This window comes from Microcaecilia unicolor, chromosome 4, assembly GCF_901765095.1.
Source record: "Microcaecilia unicolor chromosome 4, aMicUni1.1, whole genome shotgun sequence".
Lineage (NCBI taxonomy): Eukaryota > Metazoa > Chordata > Amphibia > Gymnophiona > Siphonopidae > Microcaecilia > Microcaecilia unicolor.
The window spans coordinates 86082349-86105163 of record NC_044034.1 but is presented as its reverse complement, the minus strand read 5'-3'; the positions used below and the strand labels follow the sequence as shown (position 1 = coordinate 86105163).

At 41.2% G+C, this 22815-nt stretch overlaps 1 protein-coding gene across 1 annotated transcript in view; it reads right to left on the bottom strand.

Annotated features, from left to right (window-relative positions):
* Positions 1-18001, bottom strand: part of UFM1 (ubiquitin fold modifier 1) — a 33933-nt gene extending 15932 nt beyond the window's left edge. The window contains exons 1-3 of the mRNA XM_030200406.1: positions 17858-18001; positions 16682-16738; positions 1859-1916 (exon numbers count right to left, since the gene is read on the bottom strand). Of these exons, the coding sequence (XP_030056266.1) occupies positions 1859-1916; positions 16682-16738; positions 17858-17859 (117 nt within the window). The 5' untranslated portion in view covers positions 17860-18001. The remainder of the gene's footprint in view (positions 1-1858; positions 1917-16681; positions 16739-17857) is intronic.
* Positions 18002-22815: the final 4814 nt, after the last annotated feature.

Sequence of the window (22815 nt, the reverse complement as noted above, 5' to 3'; positions counted from 1 at the left end):
CCATCCCCATTAACAAGCGAGCTGCAGGCCAGTCCTTTTTTAAAACCCTCTCACAAGAAGGCTAAACTCTGCTGTAAGGAAGAATGAAAAGTGATATAGCCTGTTCTGAACACCCTGCTTCAAAAAAGCAGATGAAATAGAGCAGTTTCTTGTTTGTAGCAAGGTAGTAATAACATTGCCAGAGTAATCTTTCTTCTTTAAATTTGACTTTTCAACAGCCAGGCTGTAAAACCAAAGTTGGACAGATCTTCCATTTGGATTGGACTCAGACAAAGCAGCCTCTGACAGAGGAAGCCAAAATGGCCTGTCTACTAGTAGCTGAATCAGGTCCGCATACCATGGCCTCCTGGGTCAGTCTGTGGCAATCAGGATTACCAGACCCGGATGATGAAGATTCTTGTGGAGAACTCTGCCTGGAATAGGCCTTGGAGGAAAGACGAAGAAGATCTATATCTGGCATGGCTGAAAAAAAAAAAAAGCATCCAGCCCCTACGAATCAAACTCTTTTCTTCTGCTGAAGAACCTGGGAACTTTGGTGTTGTGACAAGTTGCCATGAGATCCAGAATCAGGAAGCCCCATTTCTGAGTGACCAACTTGAAGACTTCCGGTGATACTTTCTATTTCACCAGATCCAAGGAGTTCCTGCTGAGCTAATCCACTTGGACGCTGAGTGTCCCCTCAATGTGCCCTGCTGCCTTTCTGTCCATTGAATGAGCAGACAAGACTCCATCACCAGATGAGCATGTCAAGTTCTTGTTTGCCTGTTTATATAAGCCATTGGTGTTACGTTGTCTGACAGAATGTGGACCAGTTTGCCCTCCAGAATGAGACGAAAGGTCAGAAGGACTTTGCGAAATGCTCTGAGCTCTAAATGATTGATTGGTAAAAGCGCTTCCGTCTTGTTCCAAAGACCTTGAGAATTGTGTTAACGACAGTGTTTCCCAAACTGTCAGACTCGCATCTGTGACCACCGCTATACAAGATGGAGAGGCTAGAGAGGTCCCTGTGAGGAGACTGCTCAACTGAAGCTACCATGACATCCTGCTCTGTACCTGAGCAGTCCAAGGAAGGCAGAGATCATAACCCTGAGATATCGGAGACCAGCAGGATAGAAGAGACTTCTGAAACATGGAACCACATCGAACGTCACTGCCAGGGACCCAAGACCTCTGAAATACTATAATGTATAAAACAAATGAAGCCGTAACTGTCCAGGGAAAAAGTCAGACTTTTCAACAAACCCCACATAGACCTCTATCACAGGCTTCTACAGACAATGGAAAAACAGCAGTGAAAAAAAACTCACATAGGAGAAAAAAAATATATCACTACTTCAAAAACCGTGAGTCACAAACTGGAAATAATCTCTTCAATACTTATTGTCTACCCCAAAAAGATAGTAACACTAGAAAAATCAAAAAGCAAAGAACATTCCATTTATGTGGTCTTGGAATAAACTTCAAAAAGTCACATAGCTGAAATCTCCATTGTTGTCATAAAAACAGACTAAAGCATAATCCAAAAATCACAAGTCATTCCTCAGTCACTTAGATGAAATCTCCAAAGGATTTTCTCATCTTCACTTTTTTGGGCAGCCACAGTTTGTAACAATCTTCCATGGTCAATAAGATAAATTCAGCAATATAGCATTTTTAGAAAGGCAGTAAAGACATTAAATGAAGTTTTTATTATCTTGACTACCTTTATGCTGTTATTATAGTTCTGTTTGATTAGTAAGGCTATTTTTTAAAGAATTTTAGTCATTTCGTTGGTCTTTGTCCAAGTGTTTCATTTGTTATCTGCATAGAACCCGAATAGGGTAGTTCTAGAATCTAAGAATTAAAATAAGATACTTACTTCTTCTGCTGCAAACTTTAAAACTGCTGTAAAAGGTGTAGATTCCGGAACACTTAATCTGAAAAAGAAAAGAATTCAAATGAACAATAAAAAAAAAAAAAAAAGCAGAAACTGAAGTTAGGCACTGGGATGATATGCACTAAGCAAGACTACTATAAAGGCAGTTCAGCTTGGAACTATCTTTAGAGAAAACTTCATTTTCACATTTAACTTTTAGGTGCAAGCAACCTAATTAGGCATGGAAATGGAAGCATTCTATAATTCTGCACCTAAATCCTGGGAATGCCCATGCCCCCTTTGGAGTTAAGCACGAGATGAATTAGAATAGAGGTGCAAAGCAGATATGTGTGGAACTAATTAGTGCCAACTAGTAATTGATAAGACCAATTTATTGATATCACCAAATATTTTACATGTGTATCTGTGATCCACACCCAAATCTGAGCAACCTACACAGAATTTGGGGGTGAAAGTGTGAAACTGCTATCAAAAGTACTGTAACAGAACAGTGTGTTTTAAACCTGTAAAATTGCCTTTATTAATTCTGAAATACATTTCTCTAGTTTGGCCAGCAGGTAGTACATGTTTATGTTAAAGCTGTTATAGAAAAGTGTTGGGGATAACTGGAGAGCGGGAGACTCGCACAGACGCAGTTGTGACCCAGTCGGTGGAAGAAGGGTGCTAGTGTAGAGCACAAGTGGCAGGTGGAACTGAGCTGTGCTGGGGATTGACCCTATAAGTGGCCATGGGTTAACCCAAGGCGGATGGCTAGGCGTTTCATGACCAGTACATTATTGCCAAACTATGCAAACTAGTTAAGTAGAAATCTGATCATCTTTTTTTTTTTTTTTAGCTAGAATTTGACTTCAAAGCTCTGTCTTTGAGCAAATTAAGTGAATGAGGTTGCCTCAACCAAATTATAAACATACTTGTGGAACCCAGCCTGTTTCCTCAACAATGAAACGGGCCCTAGAAAGGCTCTCTTGTAAGCAATTTTTTGTCTCTCCCCTCTCCTCCATGTCCAGCGATTCTTCCCTTCCCTTCCCTCACCTCCCATCCCCTCCATGTCCAGCGATTCTCCTCTTCCCTGCCCTCCCATCCGTGTCACGCGATTCTCTTCTCTCCTGTCCTCTCCTCCCATCCATGTCCATCGATTCTGCTCTGCTCTCCCCTAGATGTGCCGCGATTCTCTCTTCCTTTGTACCTCATCATTTTCTGGCTGACCTGGCTGGCTTCCTTTCCATTGGTAACATCCTGACGTCAGCTCGCCTCAAGCGTTCCCTTCCCTCTCACTGTTCCGTCCTCTGTCATTACGTTTTGACGTGAGGGTGGGGCAGTGAGGGGGAATGGAACAATGGAGGCTGGCTGACGTCATGAGATATCACGAACCCAGGCAGTCAGACAGCAATGGAACGTTCAAGGTGCAAATTATTATATAGGATAGGGGCCTTTTTACTAAAGCTTAGCATGCACTAAAGAAATTAGTGCACACTAAATGCCGTGCAGCTCATTTTATATTTTTGGGCCATGTGGCACTTAGGGCTCCTTTTACAAAGGCGAACTAGCATTTTTAGCTTGTGCATTAAATATGTATGTGCTAAAAGCTAGAGATGCCCATATATTCCTATGTATATAATTATTATAATGTCCCAAACACTTCCAAATATCTTAACTTTGTAGACAAATATATCTTCCACAGTCAAAGTACATCAATAAATTTTTGCAAAAATGTTAGTTTTCCAATGGGGATCTTCATCATCTTTAACAGCATACACCATCTGAGCACAACGCCCCAATATCGTCATGGCGCTGCACACAACGTCATTGATCTACCCGTATGTTATCTATTTTTTTATAACTTTTTTTTCCTTTTTTTTTATAGTGCAATCCTTAATAATTCCTATGGGCATCTATAGTGTTTACTGCACACTAAAAACACTTGAATGCCTTTGTAAAAAGACCCCCTTAGTGCATGCTAATTCCATTAGAGTGCTCTTTAAGCATTAGTAAAAGGGCCCCATGGAGCATTATTTTACATCACAAAAGTAGCTATGTACAATTTCAGATCTCTGAATTAAATATCTCGGATGTTTCAACTCAGGAATTATGGTACAGTATTGTGGATATGTGTACCATATTAACTGCTATAGAAGAAACCTTCCACTTTTAGAACTGATTTCAGATTTCTCCATTGTGATGTACAACTAGACAGATATCTAATTCTTATTCAGCTTCATATATGAAAACAAGTTGTATTCCAAAATGCTAAATTTATTTTAACAATTGACAACAGAGAACTTACTGCATGATAAAGCAGAAATAAGAATAACTATCACAGGATCTCTGAACTATTAATTAAAAACAGTGTTAAAAGAATCTGGTTCAAAGAAAAAAAAAACCCAGGATTTTAAAATGTAAATGCTTTGTAAAAATATATGGATGTAAAAAATATTATGAATAATCAGAACTTCTAATTATATCAGTTTCTATTCCATAAGAATGCTTATTGTAGTAAATGAGAGATGAGACATAATGATCAGCCACTGTGGATGGTACACATGCACATAAAAAAGACAAGCCCTTACCTCTCTCTCTCTCTCTCTAAGGAGCCTTTTACTAAACCTTAGTGCTCGCTAACTGAATTAGTGCACACTAAATTCAAGAAGCCCACAGGTATGTAATGGGCTTCTTAGCACGGCTAATGTATGTTAGAGCACACTAAACCTGTGCTAAGCTTTAGTAAAAGGGCTCCTAAAAGTGAAAAGGAAAAAGATCAATGATTAGAGAGTTTTTTTTTAAATTTTATTTTATTTTTCATTTTCAAAATAACATTTACATTAAGTAAATATAGGAAAATCAGGTAAATATTCAAAGGCATATTTTCCCCCACCCCTTTAACTCAAGGAGTAATAAAAGAAATTACATTGTTACTTAGTCCACAATATACGATCAAGATATAAGGAAATATTCAAACAAGAAAAAAAAAAATAATAATAATTATAAGGGTAGAGCCCAGTTCCTGCCTGCGGTTTCAGCTCCCTACTGGGGTGACCAGAACTCTTTCGCCACCACTCTCTTTAGCAATTATAAACTGTCGCAGCTTATCTGGTTCAAAAAATACATAGTATGCTGTATTTAAGGAAATTATACATCTACAGGCAAATTTCAATTTAAATGTACCCCCTAGAGCGAGAACCCGGGGCCTAAGTCCCAAAAATTCTCTTCTCCTTCTCTGAGTATTTTTACTGAGATCAGGAAAAATTTGTATTTTTGATCCAAAAAACTGGGCAGCCATATGTCTGAAGTAAAGTCTGAAGACATGGTTTCTATCAGTCTCAAAAGCAAAGGTAACAAGAAGGGTCGTACGCTCAGTTACCACTTCTAAAGATGATGTTTCTAAGAATTGTGTTAGATTTATTTCCGGAGTCTCTATTTGAGCTACTTTGGCTCCTGTAACATAGAAAGCCTTCACAATAGGAGGCATAGCTTCTTTTGGAATAGCAAGTACTTCAAGGAAATATTTATTCAGCATTTCTATAGATGATATTAAAGGAGTCTTGGGAAAATTCAAAAATCTCAGGTTGTTACGCCTGAGTTGATTATCAAAAAATTCAATTTTCCTTCGAGTCAAATCTTTTTCAACCACCATATTAGCGACAGCGGTCTGTAAATTCTTTATTTCTTGCAAATTTGGCTCACTTTTTGCTTCTTGTTCCTGAGCCTTTGATTCCATCGTTCTACGAAAGTCCTTTAGGTCCTTAACTTCAGTATTGAAGGAATTTGTTAATTGTAGCAGTGACGAATTAATGGTCTGGATCACCTCCCAGAGGGCCTCCAAAGTTACCGCTGCAGGTTTACTCCTCACTCCGAGCTCCTTGAGCGGGATCTCCTGGGTGAGAGAGGGTGAGGAATCAAAGCCTCCCGCCCCTTCTTCTGTTGACACTCCTCCCGGAGTCGAAAAGCCGATGGGGCCGCCGCTAACCTCAGCAAGGGTCGTCTGAAGTTCTCCCATCGCTCCTAACTTCCCGCTCGGTCTCGGCGGCGCAGCTTGCAGGGGCGGACTCAAAGAAGTCGCCTCAACGCTAAGGTCCCCCTGTTGTCCTGGGGACCCAACCAAGGCAGGAACTTGGGCGCCCGGAGCACAAAGGCCAAATGACTCTAGAGTCGGCTGTTGGAGCGCTGGATTACCGCCGGGGCTCGCAGCGGCTTTTGCCCCGACTTTCCCCTTTCTCTTCACCATTATCGCAGGTGAAAAAAAGGTAAGCGCTACTAAAGCAGATACTGTCGATCGGGAGCTTGTGTGACTCACACCCTCACACGGTCGCCATCTTGATCTAGACTCCATGATTAGAGAGTTTTAGGGGATGGAATAGATTGCAAGGAAGAGAAGGTTGGATAGAAATACAATGAATACAGAAGACAACAGAATGTGAAACAAAACCGTGAGCATCAGAACATATTCATGTAGTTCTGAGGAAAATGTTTCTGATTCTGAATGTAACCTCCATTGATTGAGAGATTTACTGATGGAACTGTGGAAGGGAAATGGCAACAGGCTGTAAAAAAAAAGACACTATTTGAAAACGTTAATAAACTTCCTGCATCTATGGGTAAAGGTAAAATTATGTATCATACCTGATAATTTTCTTTCCATTAATCATAGCAGATCAATCCATAGACGGGTGGGTTGTGTCCATCTACCAGCAGGTGGAGATAGAGGGCAATCTTTTGCCTCCCTATATGTGGTCATGTGCTGCCGGAAACTCCTCAGTATGTCGCTATCAAAGCTCCATCCGCAGGACTCAGCACTTAGAGAATTACACCCACAAAGGGACACTTTGCCCAGCTCACCACCACCGAAACGGGGGAGGGGAACCCACACCCGCCGACGTGGGGGGGCCTGGCTTATCCTGCTACCGCAACCGCGGGAGGAGCTGGCTTACCCTAGCACCAACGAAGTGGGAGGGTTACAAAGCTACCCTACTGCCGCACAAAGCAGGAGGGAGCGCCGGCATAATTTAATTATCAATCCAGCCACCGTCGAAACGGGGGGAGAGGAAGCAGTAGCTCACTGTAACACAAAATCGTTTCAACTCAAGGAAATTCCTTTTGAAGAACTTGAGCATGAAGTCCTCCTGAACAGGAACTGAAGATTAAACCTGAACCATAACCAGAACACAAACAATACCGATATCTGGGAGGGGCTATGGATTGATCTGCTATGATTAATGGAAAGAAAATTATCAGGTATGATACATAATTTTACCTTCCATTTCATCAAGCAGATCAATCCATAGACTGGTGGGATGTACCGAAGCAGTACTCACCCAAGGCGGGACATGGAAATCCCTGAACGCAACACTGAAGCTTCAAATTGGGCCTCGGCCCGAGCCGCCACATCCAAGCGGTAATGTCGTGAGAAGGTATGAGCCGACGCCCAAGTTGCTGCTCTACAAATCTCTTTGAAGGAGAAGGATCTGGACTCTGCCATCGAGGCCGCCTGTGCTCTAGTAGAGTGAGCCTTCAGCTGAATAGGCGGGACCTTCCCTGCAACCACATAAGCTGCCGCAATTGTCTCCTTGACCCAACGTGCCACAGTTGGTTTAGATGCCTGCAGACCCCTTCGAGGGCCTGCGAACAGCACGAACAGGTGATCCAATTTCCAAGTATCTGATGATGACTCGTCTAACATCCAGATATTTGAGAGCAGAGTACTCCTCTGGGTAATCCTCCCTCTGAAAGGAGAATAGACAAAGCTGCTGATTCACATGGAAGCGAGAAACAATCTTGGGCAAGAAGGAAGGCACTGGGCGAATCGACACTCCTGCCTCAGTGAACCGCAGGAACGGCTCTCTGCACGAGAGCGACTGGAGTTCTGAAATTCTTCTGGCTGAAGTGATAGCCACCAAAAAGACTGCTTTCAACGTCAGGTCCTTCAAAGACGCCCTTGACAAGGGCTCAAAAGGCGGCTTCTGCAAGGCCCATAGCACCAGATTGAGATTCCACGTAGGCACTATCGAGTGCGGAGGGGGGCGCAGGTGATTAACCCCTTTTAGAAAGAACACCACATCTGGCTGCGAAGCCAGGGAAGCACCCTTCAGACGACTCCTGAAGCAAGCTAGAGCCGCCACCTGGACTTTAAGCGAATTGAGCAACAGGCCTTTTTCCAGACCTTCTTGCAGGAATGCCAACACTGAAGGGCGATAGAGAGCCTGCCTCGCACCACGATGCAAAGGTACGCCAAACCCTGGCGTAAGTAGTAGAAGTAGAGCACTTCCTCGCTCTCAGCATAGTGGCGATGACCTTATCTGAGAAGTCCTTCTTCCTCAGTCGCTTCCGCTCAATAGCCAGGCCGTAAGACCAAAGGGGGAGGGATCCTCCATCACCACGGGACCCTGTTACAAGAGGCCCTGCTCTGCTGGCAACCGCAGGGGACTGTCCACTGAAAGCCTGATTAGGTCCGCATACCAAGGACGTCTGGGCCAATCCGGACCCACCAGGACCACCCTGCCTTGGTGCTTTGCCACCCGGCCTAGAACTCTGCCCATCATGGGCCAAGGCGGTAACACTGCAACAAATGTAAGGCCTGGTTGTGCTCTCCAATGTGCTGACGTTACAATGGAAGTCGACTTTTACTTCCATTTTACAATTCTGAGATTTTGGCATACAACTAGTTTATTTCATTGGAAGAAAAAAAAAAGCACAAAAATAAAAAGGAACATGCGTATTAAAAATCAAATGCACACTTTTAACACAGTCTTATTACACCAGCCTAAAAGTTAGGGTCTTTAAGAGCAAAAATGCACACAGAAGAAAAGATAGCCATCTTCCTTTCTTTTCTCAGGTTTTTCCCTATCTTCTTTATGTGGTTCCTTGTACCTTTTAAATGCTAATCTGTTTGACTGTACACTTTCGGCCACTAACTTTGAAACCATACTGTCTCCTTTTAACTCTCCACTTTCATTTTGAATAGTGAGAAGTCTTATGTTAAGAGATGGTAGAACCACTTGAAGCAAAAAACTATGAACCAAGGGGGGAAATTCTATAAACGGCACTAAAAAATGGGCACAAAAAACTAACCCCTCTGTTTGCTGTGCACTAATGCGGACATAGGCTGGCGGCATTGCCGCGCAGCTTTGTAAATGGGGAGGGGGGGAAGTGTTATTCTAAAGAGGGAATGCACCCTTTACAGAATAGCGCTTAGCAACGATTGCTGCACCTAACTTTAGGTGCCAGACTTACGTCTGGTGAAACCTGATGCAAATGCTGGCACCCAAAGTTGAGCTGGGCACCACTAGAGTAGGGGCACTTTTCTTTCTTCTTTTCTGTTTGGTGAATCTTTAGCAATCAACATTTCGAATTCCTGAAGATTCATTGAAACCCTGCAGAGTTGGACTCGCTATGATTTTGCTAAACAAGGCAGCTCACTGAGTTATTTAGCAGCATGGAGATATTAAGATGAGGAGGCGTTGAGACACGGAGACAGTTGAGATTGATTCACTTTGAGAAACGCTACACTGGTGTACTACCGAAGAACACAGAAAGATGCTGACAAGAGCTGGACATCATCCGGGTGTATGGGTACACCTGGCGAGATCAAGTTGTGTGTGCCATTTCTTAGGTTCACTGTTTATTGTCTAAATTATTGAGAGTTAATATCATAGGAAAGGTTGGGAGACCGACACACATGATAGACAATATTATATGAGAACTTGAAAGTTTGAGAGTTGGGCAAGCAGAAATTGCAAACAAGTGTGTTTAGGAATGTAAATTACATCACTGTGCCTGCAAATGGACTGGTAGTTGGCAGATATAGTGAAAAGTGTGTACGAGGTTTGTATTGAAAGTGATAGGATTGACCTTAGAATTAAATATTAGTAATTTAAAAGATTTTTTTAGGTGAGGTGTTTATTATCAGTTTCATAAGAGCACTGGTTTGGATTTTGCTAATAAAAATCAAAAATTATTTTGGAGACATTCAATGATTGAGAAACTTGTCCATTCCTAGAGGCGAAACTTAGCTTTGCTTCGTTTGGGTGAGTCTCTGAGAACCTCTCCTTCACTTATATAAAGAATTTCTTTTAGATTCTTTTCTTTCGGGTCAATCCTCCTCTCACTGTGTTTTTCCTTAATACTCTGGTTCTTTGAGAGTGATTGTTTAGTTCTACCAGAGAATATTTTGGGAACCCTTTTTTGGAAAATTGGCACCCAAAGTTTGGAACGCTGAGGGAGTAATCTATTACTACATGTGCAACTTTTAGGAACGCCCCTGACATGCCCCTTTTTCAGAGTTAGGCACCATGCCATGCCTTAAAGAATAGTGTGCAGTCGGATGCATGCACAAATTTTAATGAGTGCCAATCAACTTCAAAAATTGGTTGTTAGTCCCAGCTATTGATAGTTAAAGGCCTGTTACTCAATTTATGCATGCGCAAATTTTGGAACACAACCTGGACACCATATATAGAATCTGGGGGCACGTGTCTAACAGCCATCTTCATAACTGCATTGATGATTTTGTTCTATGTGCTCATTATAATAATATATAAAGCATTAATACTAAAAAAATGGTTAAAGAAATAAGTTTACCATGCCCCTTTTTGCATGTGCGCTGGGGGGTGGTCCATTCATACAATGTCACTAAATATTTGTGGACAGAGAACTTCTCCATAGCAGGTATACAGTAAACGTTTTTGAATACCCAGCCCTATATACATAAATTCAATACAATAACTAACACTATTAGAAAACAGTCAAAGGCAATAGTAAAAGCAACAAGACAGCCATTTCTGAATCCTGCTTACAATATCATCTGGTCTCTCCTCATTAGCACAGAGGCAGGTTTTACTGATTACATGACTCTCTTTTAAGGAAGCAGAGTGATTTTTTTGTCATATTTGTCAGTTAGTTCAATCAATATCCAGAAGTAATTTATTTCTCACTAATCTGAAACACAGCTGCTAAGACTAATGACTTCCCAGCATTATCCCCGATTTCCTAACTGAAATAATGCAGATAATCCAATTGATAGTGATTCTTAGTTAATGTATTCTTGTTGACCTTTGCAGACTAATTTAAAAGCACAAGCAAGAGTAAATGAAAGATGCAGAGACATTTACAAAGATCTTCTCGACTACCAGGTAGTACACCCTAGAGGGAACTGTATCTAGCATATGGTCCTTTGGCTGGAAAGGGCAGGGAGTACAATTTCTTTCACAGGAAGAAAGCCAATCTACACTCAGATTCAATTATAGAAGTTGTAGGCAGAGCACAGTATTAGAAGTAATGGCTCACACCGAGGCATGACATTGTTCAGCATCAGAAACTCACTGCAAGAGTTGGCCTTTCTGCAATGGATTTGGAACTGGTATTTCAAACTAGCAGACTCAGAATTGATTACATTGAAATACTGACCAAGGATATAGCGCTACATTAATGTGAAGCTTGGTTCATGCCAGGAAAACCATTATTTCCTTCCCTGCCATTCTCCAAGCCCCTGCAGAGTACATCAGAATACCATATGCTTCCATGATGGTTCCCTTTGTAGGCTTCACAGAAGGAAGAAACATAGCCAGCTGCACAGAACACAACAGCACATCCCCAAATTACCTCTTTTTCAAACTGCAAAATATATTTTTGCAGCACACATTCTTAAGGGGACCAACAAGACATTTTAAGCAACACAAGTGTTTGTTTTTGTACTGTGCAAGGTGGGAAACAAGTACTTGGGATTGGGAGTGGGATTGGGAGGGTGGGAATGTTTTGGGGATAAAACAAAACTTATTGATGATGATTGATGTTTTTCTACATCTGTTAAATGCCTTGGAGTATTAGGCTTTTTGGAGAGACAAGATGACAAACGCTGTTTATGTATTTTTGCCATCAATAAAAAGATTGAAACATACATACAAAAAGTATATACAGTAAGAGTGTATCCAGAAAGCATATGGGGCTAGATTCTATATATATGGAGTCTTAAAAATCTGCATGGAAACGGATACGCCTAGGCATATTCTGCAAAGTGCACCTAAGTTTTAAAGAATAGGCTTAAATTTCTGTGTGGTATATAGAATAACGCCAAGCGCCTCTCCAAGTGACCAATGTAGTCGCAGACATTTATGCCACATTTTACTTATTTATTAGGATTTAATCACTGGCTTTTTTTTTAAGGAATTCACTCAAGGCAGTGTACAGTAAGAATAAATCAAACATGAGCAATAGACAATTACAGCAGTAAAAATATTCAAATAACAATACAAAGTATGGCATAGTATACTACTTACAATGCCAACACAATATGTAATAGAACACTTTAATTGACAGTGTAGGGTATAAGCAAAGATAGAACATATAGACAGATAAGAGAGTAAGAAGAGTTAGAAAATAAGGTGACTAATAGTTCCACACGCTTGGTGTAAATCCCAACACCTAAATTAGGCGGAGGGAGAGATGCTATATGGTGCCTAAAAAAAAAAAAAAATTCAACAATGAAACCAGTGCCAACTAAGTGTATTCTATAATCGGTGCCTAGATTTAGGCGCCGATTATAGAATACACTTAGTTGATATTTCAGTGCCTAAATCTACGTGCATCCATTTACACCAACAAAAACACAGCGTAAATCCCAGCACATAGGTTTAGGTGCACGGGTCATATTCTGTAACTAGGCTTGTAAATTTCAGAACCCCCACTTCCCTGCCCATAAACATGTCCCTTTTTGCCTGCGAGTGTTAGAAGTTCAGTGCATATCGTTACAGAATACGCTTAGCGACTTGCACACCTAAATTCTAATCAGTGCCAATTAGTGCTCGTTATTGCTTAAGTGCTGTTATCAGCGCTCATTAGATGGTTAAGCTAGTTATGTTCATCTATATTATAATTTGTACCTCAACGTTCTATGGCTGGCTGTCTGTCTGGGTTCATAACATCCTGACGTCAGTAAGCCTCCAGCGTTCCCTTCCCTCTCACTGTTCCGCCCTCGCCTAAAGACGAAATGACGTCAGAGGAGGGCATTTCTGTTACTTTTACCGGTATTTTCACTGGACTATAGAATCCAGCTTGCTTGGGGGGGGGAGGGGGTGGGGTCAAGGTGACTGTGTGATGGGGGCAGGGCAGAATTTTATTTTCTGTTCCTCTTTTTTGTCTCCGCAAATATGGTAACCCCATTGATTCATTAGAACACTTTTTTAAAATATCTGTTAACAAGGCCTCCAAAAATTGGCTCATTATTTCTTCAATTAATAAGGTCAAGATGATTCTACAGCTGTACAAATACTATGATCTTTTGAGGCTGTGATTATACGGACTACTTTAACAATAGATTCCTCTATGCATCTATCTAAGCAATTGAAAACGAAGAAATTCACTCCTATAAAGCAAAGGAAGTCTATTAAAAAATCTCTAATGCTTCATGCTAGCAATTTTAACTGTTGGAAACATTAACTCCCGTTTACTAAGCCGTGCTTGCAGCTGCTGATGCACTAATGCCGACACAGCCCATTCATTTTGAATGGACTGTGTTGGCATTGACGCACAGCTTAGTAAACAAGAGGGTAAGAAATTTAAGTTACATGGAACTGTTCAAGTCAAGAAAGATCTGGAAAACCAAGAACAATTGCTGACAGAACTGACCAAAAACTTGTAAGATCTGCAGAAACTCACAGATTACTGCAACTGTCCTGCTGAAACGTTTAGTTAACACTGAAGTAATTGTTCACACAGTACAAGTGATGTTTATCCAATTAAGTGCATTGGAGAGTTATTGGAAGGAACCCTTTTCTGTCACCTTAAGAATGCAACCCCCCCCCCCCCCCCAAAAAAAAAAAAAAAAAAAAAATTTACAAACATTTTAGAACAAAATACTTTGGACTGATTAAATGAAAGTTTAAATTGTCTGGCTATAGTCGCAGAAGACATTTGAAGAAAAAAGAATTTTGTTAACTGTTGAGCATAGGGATGATAATGGCATAGGAAATATTGTGCAGGTAGAAGCCAGTCTTTCTACAACTAAATAAATATACCCTAACAACTAAGAGCCAGATTCCATAAATAATACCCAAGGCTAGGCGCTATAAAATTATTATTATTATTATTATATTATATTTAGAACATTTATACCCTGCTTTTTCTTTTTGCCACCGAAAGCAGCCCCAAAGCGGTTTACAATGAACTGAGAAAACAATTACAATGACAGGAGAGGAGGTAGAGGAACAGAGGAAGAAGGGAAGGGAAGCGAAAAGAGTCTAAAATAGACTGTGGAAAGCCAGGCGTTGAGATGTTTCAAAGTAGCTGGAACAGCTCCCAACAAGGCACTGTAGAGGGTCCCAGCGAGCGCGGACGAAGTGCCGAAGAAGCAGCATGCAGCCTGGAGAGTGGAGGCGGCTACTGGAGGCAGATGACAGCAGCCAACAGGTCCGGCAATAACACTGCTGAGGAACAGAGGACGCAGTCTACCGGAGCCAAAGGCAACATCTGGTGACCCAATAGGAGGCAAGACCCCCTCAAGATGCAGCTATGCGCAGTATATCTCCCCAATGCGATGAAGGCCTCGATGCACAGCAGCCAGCCACAAGCAGCGCAGACGACCATCGCGGACCGGAGCACATTAAACTAGTATTCTGTAAAGGGCACTCTGCCTATTTAGTTTACCTACAGATCTGGGGTCCATGCCCAAATTTGGGTGACCCATACAGAATCTGGGGGGAAATGTCCCCCAGTTAGTGAAGAATGCATTGCAAAATAATAGGTCCTCTATCCCAAGCAATAGATGATCTTATGAAAGGAGGGAACCACCAAAAAGCATTTTCAGCTGATTGCAATAGCCTTAAATGGACAATAAATTTTCAAAGAAGTAGCAATACATAAAGGAGCACTGTTCTTTAATGCCAGGGGAACTAACACTAAAATCATAAAAAGTACATGCAAATATATGGGAAGTCAATGAACAGATTCCAGGATTGGAGAGAGATGCTGAAAACAACGGAACTTTCTGATTACTTCAGATCACAGCTGCATGATTACCATATGTGCAGCTCATGCAAAGAAACCTAGAGATTTCTAAATTGGAAGAGTTCTACAATAATAAGAGTGGGGAAAAAAATCTCAAAATCAAGAAGAGAGACACACATTTAGCTGGCTACTGGAAGTGAATATTTCTGTCTAAGGAGGTGTCACAAAGTATTGACTAAAATGGAGGCAAAACTTTTGCACCTGCTATCTATATTTTTTTCACTGCTTTTTGATCTTTATTTTCTAAAATCAAACAGTAATTATGCATTAGAAATGCAGATATATGTTGAGTTTAACTTTATACCAAAAAGCGGTTGTACCAGCTTTCTGTTCATTCTTAAGGGATTCACAGAAACATACAATTTGATCAGAGTGCCTAAAACATTTGCATAAAGGTGTACCACGTGCCACACATTTTCTGAACAAGTTAAGGAATATCGAGCAGTTACCACCCGACATCCTTCTTGTGACAATGAATGTGGAATCAATGTACAGCATCATTCCCCATTCAGAAGGTATAGCTGCATGTTACAAATTCCTAAGGACAACTTTCCTAGGACTACAAATACACAGCAAAATCTCTTGCAAAACTAACTGAATTCCTATAACCTACAATTATTTAAAGATAACAGGAATCATTACGAGCACCAGAATGAGACCCATTATGTCCACCTTTTCATATCAGAATTGGGGGGGGGGGGGGCAGAATTCCTGCATGGTTACCACAATAAACCTTTTGGATATTACCAGTACAAGGGAAGGAACCTTAAGAACTTCTACAGTACCCCTTCAAAACATGTCATCCCACAATCAGACTCACAATAGACTGTTTAAAGAAATGACAGATGCAAAAATATTTTCATACCTCCAGTGCCTACCCTTCAAACAGTCAACTATACTATACAATCTAGCTACTCAGATCCAAAGGACAGGAATAAACACCATAAAGATCTAATAGAGTGCATCAAACAAAATCATTTTTAAGACTGCATCCCCAAAACGGCTAAGAAAAACATGCTACAATACAAAGAAAGGAGAACTGTGGAGCTTGTAATGCTTGTAGCAATATAAAGAACTAGAACACCTAAAAGAAAATTATAAAAGATCTTCAACCCCTATTTCTGAAGGAGACTTTCTGGCAGCCACCTAAAATGTTCTATGAAGTAAACTCCAAACAGAATACCAAATAAAAGAAATTGTAAAAATCTTACACAAACAAGTGAAAAACGCTTACTGTAAAGCTAACAAATGTTTCGAGGACCTTTGGTATGACACAGTAGAACAGAACCAAAATTGGCAGTGTAGAAAGACTTCAGCCTCTGATGCATTTACACTTGTAGGTTTCCAAAATGCATACATGTCTAAGTGTCTGCATTTAAATGTCTATGTCCAGAAGTATCCTTTTACATGCATACCACATCCAAGTGCTGATACTTAGATGTGTGCAAGTTGTCTCTGTTGACGCTTTAGATGTGGCAGGAGCATCCATTTTATATTTAACATGTAGCTGGTATATACATGTGCATTTCTTCATATATTTAAAAAGAAAAGCTTTATGTCCGCACATCCTTTTCCCTGGAATTTGACATGCTCAAACCTGAACATCTCAATTCCAGTTTCTACATTCTATCTAAAATGGGGCTGCCTATGAGGAGTTGGATAATGTTACGTAATTAAAAAATACAGTAATATTATCTACTGATTTAAAAATGTCCACAAGTACATTTTCAGTTTTATTCACATTATACAAATTCTTCACTACCTTTAACATACACAAAAATTCTCTGTACAAAGTCCTCTCACTGTGAAACTTACACTTTGTAGGGAAGCCGAGGGTCAGACGTCAGTGTGATCTTAAATGTAGCTTTCGACCTACAGGATAAAAATGAGATATCTTAGAAAGATATATAAAAAACGGAATACTTACAAACAAAGAGCCCTGATTATTTTATTTTTGTTACATTTGTACCCCACGCTTTCCCACTCATGGCAGGCTCAATGTGGCTTACATATTGTATACAGGTACTTATTTGTACCTGGGGCAATGGAGGGTTAAGTGACTTGCCCAGAGTCACAAGGAGCTGCCTGTGCCTGAAGTGGGAATCAAACTCAGTTCCTCCGTTCCCCAGGACCAAAGTCCACCACCCTAACTACTAGGCCACTCAGTAAGTCGCACTAAGGGCATGCTAGCATTTTTAGTATGTGCTAAATGCTAAATCGCCCAGTGCCATTATAACACAAAAGAATACTGCACTAATAAACCAGGCGACAAGTTAACTCGCCCATATTGTATAGGGATACTGCCCAGAATGTTTTGGCCAAATGCCCACATCAGTAAAAATAGCCTTAGCACACAGGAAAAACCCACAAAAGAGCATGCTAAGGCCACTTTATACCACAGCTTAGTAAAAGGCCTCCTAAGCTGATTAAAATCCATATTTTAAAAAAATCCCAAGAGACACCTCTACACAAAAATTAAATATAAAACCTAAGTTATGAGTTTTGTGAAATCCCTATACAATAAGGGCAAATTAACTTGTCACCTGGTCCATGGATGCAATAGCCATTGACAATAACTGAGCCACTGTTAAGCATACCATTAGGTAGCCAAGATACATAATTTCTCTTATTTTAAACTCTCATATTTTAACTCACAAAGCAGGATCTTATCCTTAACCCAACACACATACATACATATATATACATAAATGAGGATGAAAGCCGCTAGTTTCTTAAAATTAAATAACGTTCCTGAATATTTTGACTTCTCATGCCGCGGGAGTAGAATCACCATTTAGCATTTTGCTTCAAACATTTAAAATATAAAAGTTAAGTAAGTCGGACAGACAGTAACTCAACCATTTAACCAGCCCCGCCAGTTAACCTTCATGGAGCAGGTGACAGCAAACAGCAACTCAGGAACTGCCAAAACCTGGAGCAAAACTCCAGCCTCCACTGGCCGGACCGACTACCCGGCTGTCTCATACTTACATGCTGTGGGACAGAAGCTGAAAGCCCACAAAGCAGAAATGCTACAACGACTAATGTGAAACCGGGTAACACAGCAGAAGAACCGGAAGCTACAGGCCGGCAAGTCCTCCAAGGCAGCCTCAGTAACACGTCAACACAAGGACCTGCCCGAAGCAAACGTCATCACGTCCGACGTCACCTTTCCTCTCGCTGCACGTCAATCACGTGGACTCCTGCACTAGCGCGTTTCTGTAGGCAAGGAGGTTAGATTGAGAACTGGAGACTGTACGAGGCTACCGAAGGAGGTTTAATAAACAGGAGTGGAAGTGAGCCTATCTAGTCCATTGTAAGCAAGGAAGCCAGTTAGGACTGTCTGAGTTTCCCCTTCCCAGCGCAGCCGTCATCCCCGTTTACTCAAAACAAAGCAAGCAAACCTGTGAGCTGCTGAGCTGCATCCACATTGTCGTTTTTTTTTTTTTAATGTTGGTCCATCTGTAACGAGACGAGACTAAAGCTGATTCAATTATTACTACTACAAATCATTTCTATAGCGCTACCAGTCGTACGCAGCGCTTCACAATTGGATAGGCAGTGCCTTAAAAGGTGGAGGACATACTTATTGGACAGCTTTTTAATGTATTTCAAAGCTTCCCATATGTATTTCTTTTATTTATTTGTTACATTTATATCCCACATTTTCCCACAGATTCTGGTGTAAACAAATGCAAAGTGATGATGTGGTAAGATAAAGTTCATGTGGCACAGCCACATGTAGATATAAATATCACGAAATAACAATTGAATATCACTAAAACAGCTTTAAAATTATTATACCTGGTAGAAGCAATTTTAAATTCTGTATTTTGTGCTCATTTTTCTACACTAAAAACTAAGTAAATACAGGGTGTTGGTAAATGGAGTTCGCTCGGAGGAGGGAAAGGTAGGGTTACCATACGTCCGGATTTCCCCGGACATGTCCTCTTTTTGAGGGCATGTCCGGGGCGTCCGGTGGATTTTGCCCCCGCCCACGTTTGTCCGGATTTCTGGACAAACGTGGGCGCGGGTGCGGGCAGGCGCGTGCGTGCGGTGGGCGTGTGGGCGGGCGATCGGCGCGTGGTCTCCCGTCCCCTCCCCTTCCTTACCATGTTCCCTGGTGGTCTAGTGACGTCTTCGGGGCAGGAAAGAGCCCCCTCTTTCCTGCCCGGAGCGCTGCCTCCCCTGTCTATCATCCTTCTCGGTCTGGCTGGGGATTCAAAATGGCCGCCGAGAGTTGAACTCTCGCGAGGCCGCTTCAACTCTCGGTGGCCATTTTGAATCCCCAGCCATACCGAGGAGGATGCAGCAGGCAAGGGCAGGCAGCGCTCCGGGCAGGAAAGAGGGGGCTCTTTCCTGCCCCGAAGAGAAGACGCTACTAGACCACCAGGGCTAGACAGTAAGTGAGGGGGGGGTATGTGATGGGGGGGAGGGGACTATGTGACGGGGGGGGGGAATAGGGGCGGAACCCGGACCTGAAGGGGGCGTGGCAGGGGCGGGGCATGAGGCGGGGCGGGGGCGGGGTAGGGGGGCGTGACATGTGTCCTCTTTTTCAGAGGACACAAAATGGTAACCCTAGGGAAAGGTGAGTAGTGGAGTGCCTCAGGGATTGGTGCTGGGGCCGATTCTGTTCAATATATTTGTGAGTGACATTACCGAAGGGTTAGAAGGTAAAGTTTGCCTATTTGCGAATGATACTAAGATTTGCAACAGAGTGGACACCCGGGAGGGAGTGGAAAGCATGAAAAAGGAAGAATGGTCTAAGGTTTGGCAATTAAAATTCAGTGCGAAGAAATGCAAAGTGATGCATTTAGGGAGTAGAAACCCACGAGAGACGTATGTGTTAGGCGGGGAGAGTCTGATAGGTACTGAGGGGGAGAGGGATCTTGGGGTGTTAGTATCCGAGGATCTGAAGGTGACGAAACAGTGTGACAAGGTGGTGGCCGTAGCGAGAAGGTTGCTAGGCTGTATAGAGAGGTGTGTTCAGCAGAAGAAAGGAAGTGTTGATGCCCCTGTACAAGTCATTGGTGAGGCCCCACCTGGAGTATTGTGTTCAGTTTTGGAGGCCGTACCTTGCGAAGGATGTTAAAAAAATGGAAGCGGTGCAAAGAAAAGATACGAGAATGGTATGGGATTTGCGTTCCAAGACGTATGAAGAGAGACTTGCTGACCTGAACATGTATACCCTGGAGGAAAGGAGGAACAGGGGTGATATGATACAGACGTTCAAATATTTGAAAGGTATTAATCCGCAAACGAATCTTTTCCGGAGATGGGAAGGCGGTAGAACGAGAGGACATGAAATGAGATTGAAGGGGGGCAGACTCAGGAAAGATGTCAGGAAGTATTTTTTCACAGAGAGGGTGTTGGACGCTTGGAATGCCCTCCCTCGGGAGGTGGTGGAGATGAAAACGGTAACGGAATTCAAACATGCGTGGGATATGCATAAAGGAATCCTGTGCAGTAGGATTGGATCCTCAGCAGCTTAGCCGAAATTGGGTTGTGGAGCAGGTGGGGGAAGAGGGGTTGGTGGTTGGGAGGTGAGGATAGTGGAGGGCAGACTTATACGGTCTGTGCCAGAGCCAGTGATGGGAGGCAGGACTGGTGGTTGGGAGGCGGGAAATACTGCTGGGCAGACTTGTACGGCCTGAAAAAGGCAGGTACAAATCAAGGTAAGGATACACATATGAGTTTATCTTGTTGGGCAGACTGGATGGACTGTGCAGGTCTTTTTCTGCCGTCATCTACTATGTTACTATGTATACAATACAGATGGCCAAATTTTAGTGAGGATATCCTGTTTCCTGATGGGTTCATCTTAAATGTTGTTGTAATATGCCTTGGGAAGTATGGTGTTGTAAAGATGATGGAATATATTGAAATTAAATGGAAGTAGAATTAAACTCTCCTTTTATTGGGGCACATGTAATCACATCTTCATCTATTTTGTAGAACTTTGCCTTTTAGATACACAAATGAATTATTCTGTTGTTTGAGTGTGTTTCAGGGACAAGTGGTTTATAAGTCAAAATAATAAAAATATTTTCTGTCGAACATCTCTCATTTCTGGAAACATAACTAAATGGGCTATAAGCCCCTAATGCAGCCCATTGGTTTTCTTATATTTTGTTCTTGTGATGGCTCATACTGTGTTAAAACTGGAAATACAGTGAGACAGAATAATAGAATTCAGTAACATCCAAAACTTATTTTTTTATGTTTTAATCATCTTTATTAAAAGCAAAACATGTTGGTTGATAAACTTCATACAGAACAAGAAAAAAACAGTAAACCATCCAACATGGCACAACAATAAAAACTTTTACTTTTACCCCAAGAACTCTTCCCCTCCCGTACTCCCCTCGCTCCCTATAAGCCCACCCTGACTTTCCAACCGCCTAAATAACACAACAGATGTACAGATCAGTAGGACTCAAAGCATTTCATAACGAGTAAAGTCATAAACAACACAGTTTATACCAAATTGTTTAACCACACTTTGGTTTTGCCTTCGGGTTTAATAAGCAATACCATGTGCATGTAAGATCTAGATAAACAAATGTAAATAATCTATGTTTAAGGCATATGCCTTTAATATGTAATACTTGGTAGCAATAAATTAAACAGTGATGGAATATTCACAAAGCAGGCAGCCAACAGATTTATTTTCAAATGAAAATAATCAACTTTGTATAAACTTGGCGACTAATACTGTGCTGCTTGCTATTTTGTATTTTGGTGGTGTATTGTTTGCCTGCATAATAAAATCGCACTTGCAAATATTTTTCTGATGCGGCTTTAATTGACAAAAGCTACCATAAGAGGCAGACACGGTTGTATAATTAACATTACAATTTTATTTGTATTTGGCTAATGACTGAGAAAAATGCTATTAAAAATTATATTACAAAGCATGAAGTTGACTTGGTTAACTTCTGCTGTATATCAACCAGTAGTAAATAATAGTAATAAACAATATTAAGTGCATTTTTATAATATACCACTGCATTCTTCAAAACAGAAGGAGCAAGTTCCCACAAACCATCTAGGCACAGGTAAAAAAAAAAGCTTTCAAATGCTCCTAGGTTTCAACCAAATACATGTTAAATGTTTGGTATGAATGAGATAAATAAATACATAAATTGAAACTTTGAATGTTAAGCACCTGATTCTCATAACATGATGTCTGTTTTAGTGGCCCATTACCAGGAGATAAAAAAAATCTCTGCATGAATATAACACGTGCTAGGGTGTCTCTGTAACCAGTCCCTCCAACTGACCACTGATTAAGATTTATAACAAATTACTACTCTACCTTTGAAAAATTATCCAGTTTTTAAACTTCTTCTGTGTACATCCATATGCTGCACAAGCTGGCATGTTTGAAAATATAAGTGAGATTAAATAAAAATGTTACCAACAATAAAGAACGATTATGTAAATTCAGCAGCTCATAGGTTTGCTTGCTTTGGTTTGAGTATACGGGGATGATGGCTGTGCGGGGAAGGGAAAACTCAGATTGGCCTAATTGGTTTCAGTGTTTTGACGTCACTTCATCTCCTGTCTATTAAACCTCCTTGAGGCTACCTAGCCCATGGGCTAAAGCGAGTAGACCGAGTTCGCTGGCAATAGGCGGAGTCACTAGTTCTCCCAAAACAATAGCAAATGCTAACAAAAGAGTTAAAGGTTATTAGACATAAGGGACTACCTATGCGTGGTCCATCTGTAAAAAGTCAAAAGCTGTTCCAGTTGAATAGACAGTGCCTTTAAAGGCGGAGGAAAAAAATATTTTTTTTTACTTATTTGACAGCTTTTTAATTTATTTCAAAGGTTCCCATATCATGAAACAGCTTCAAAAATTATTGTAGCTGGTGGAAACAGCACTAATGAAGTCTGTATTTTATGCTCATTTTTCTACACTGTTCTATACAATACAGTAATACAAT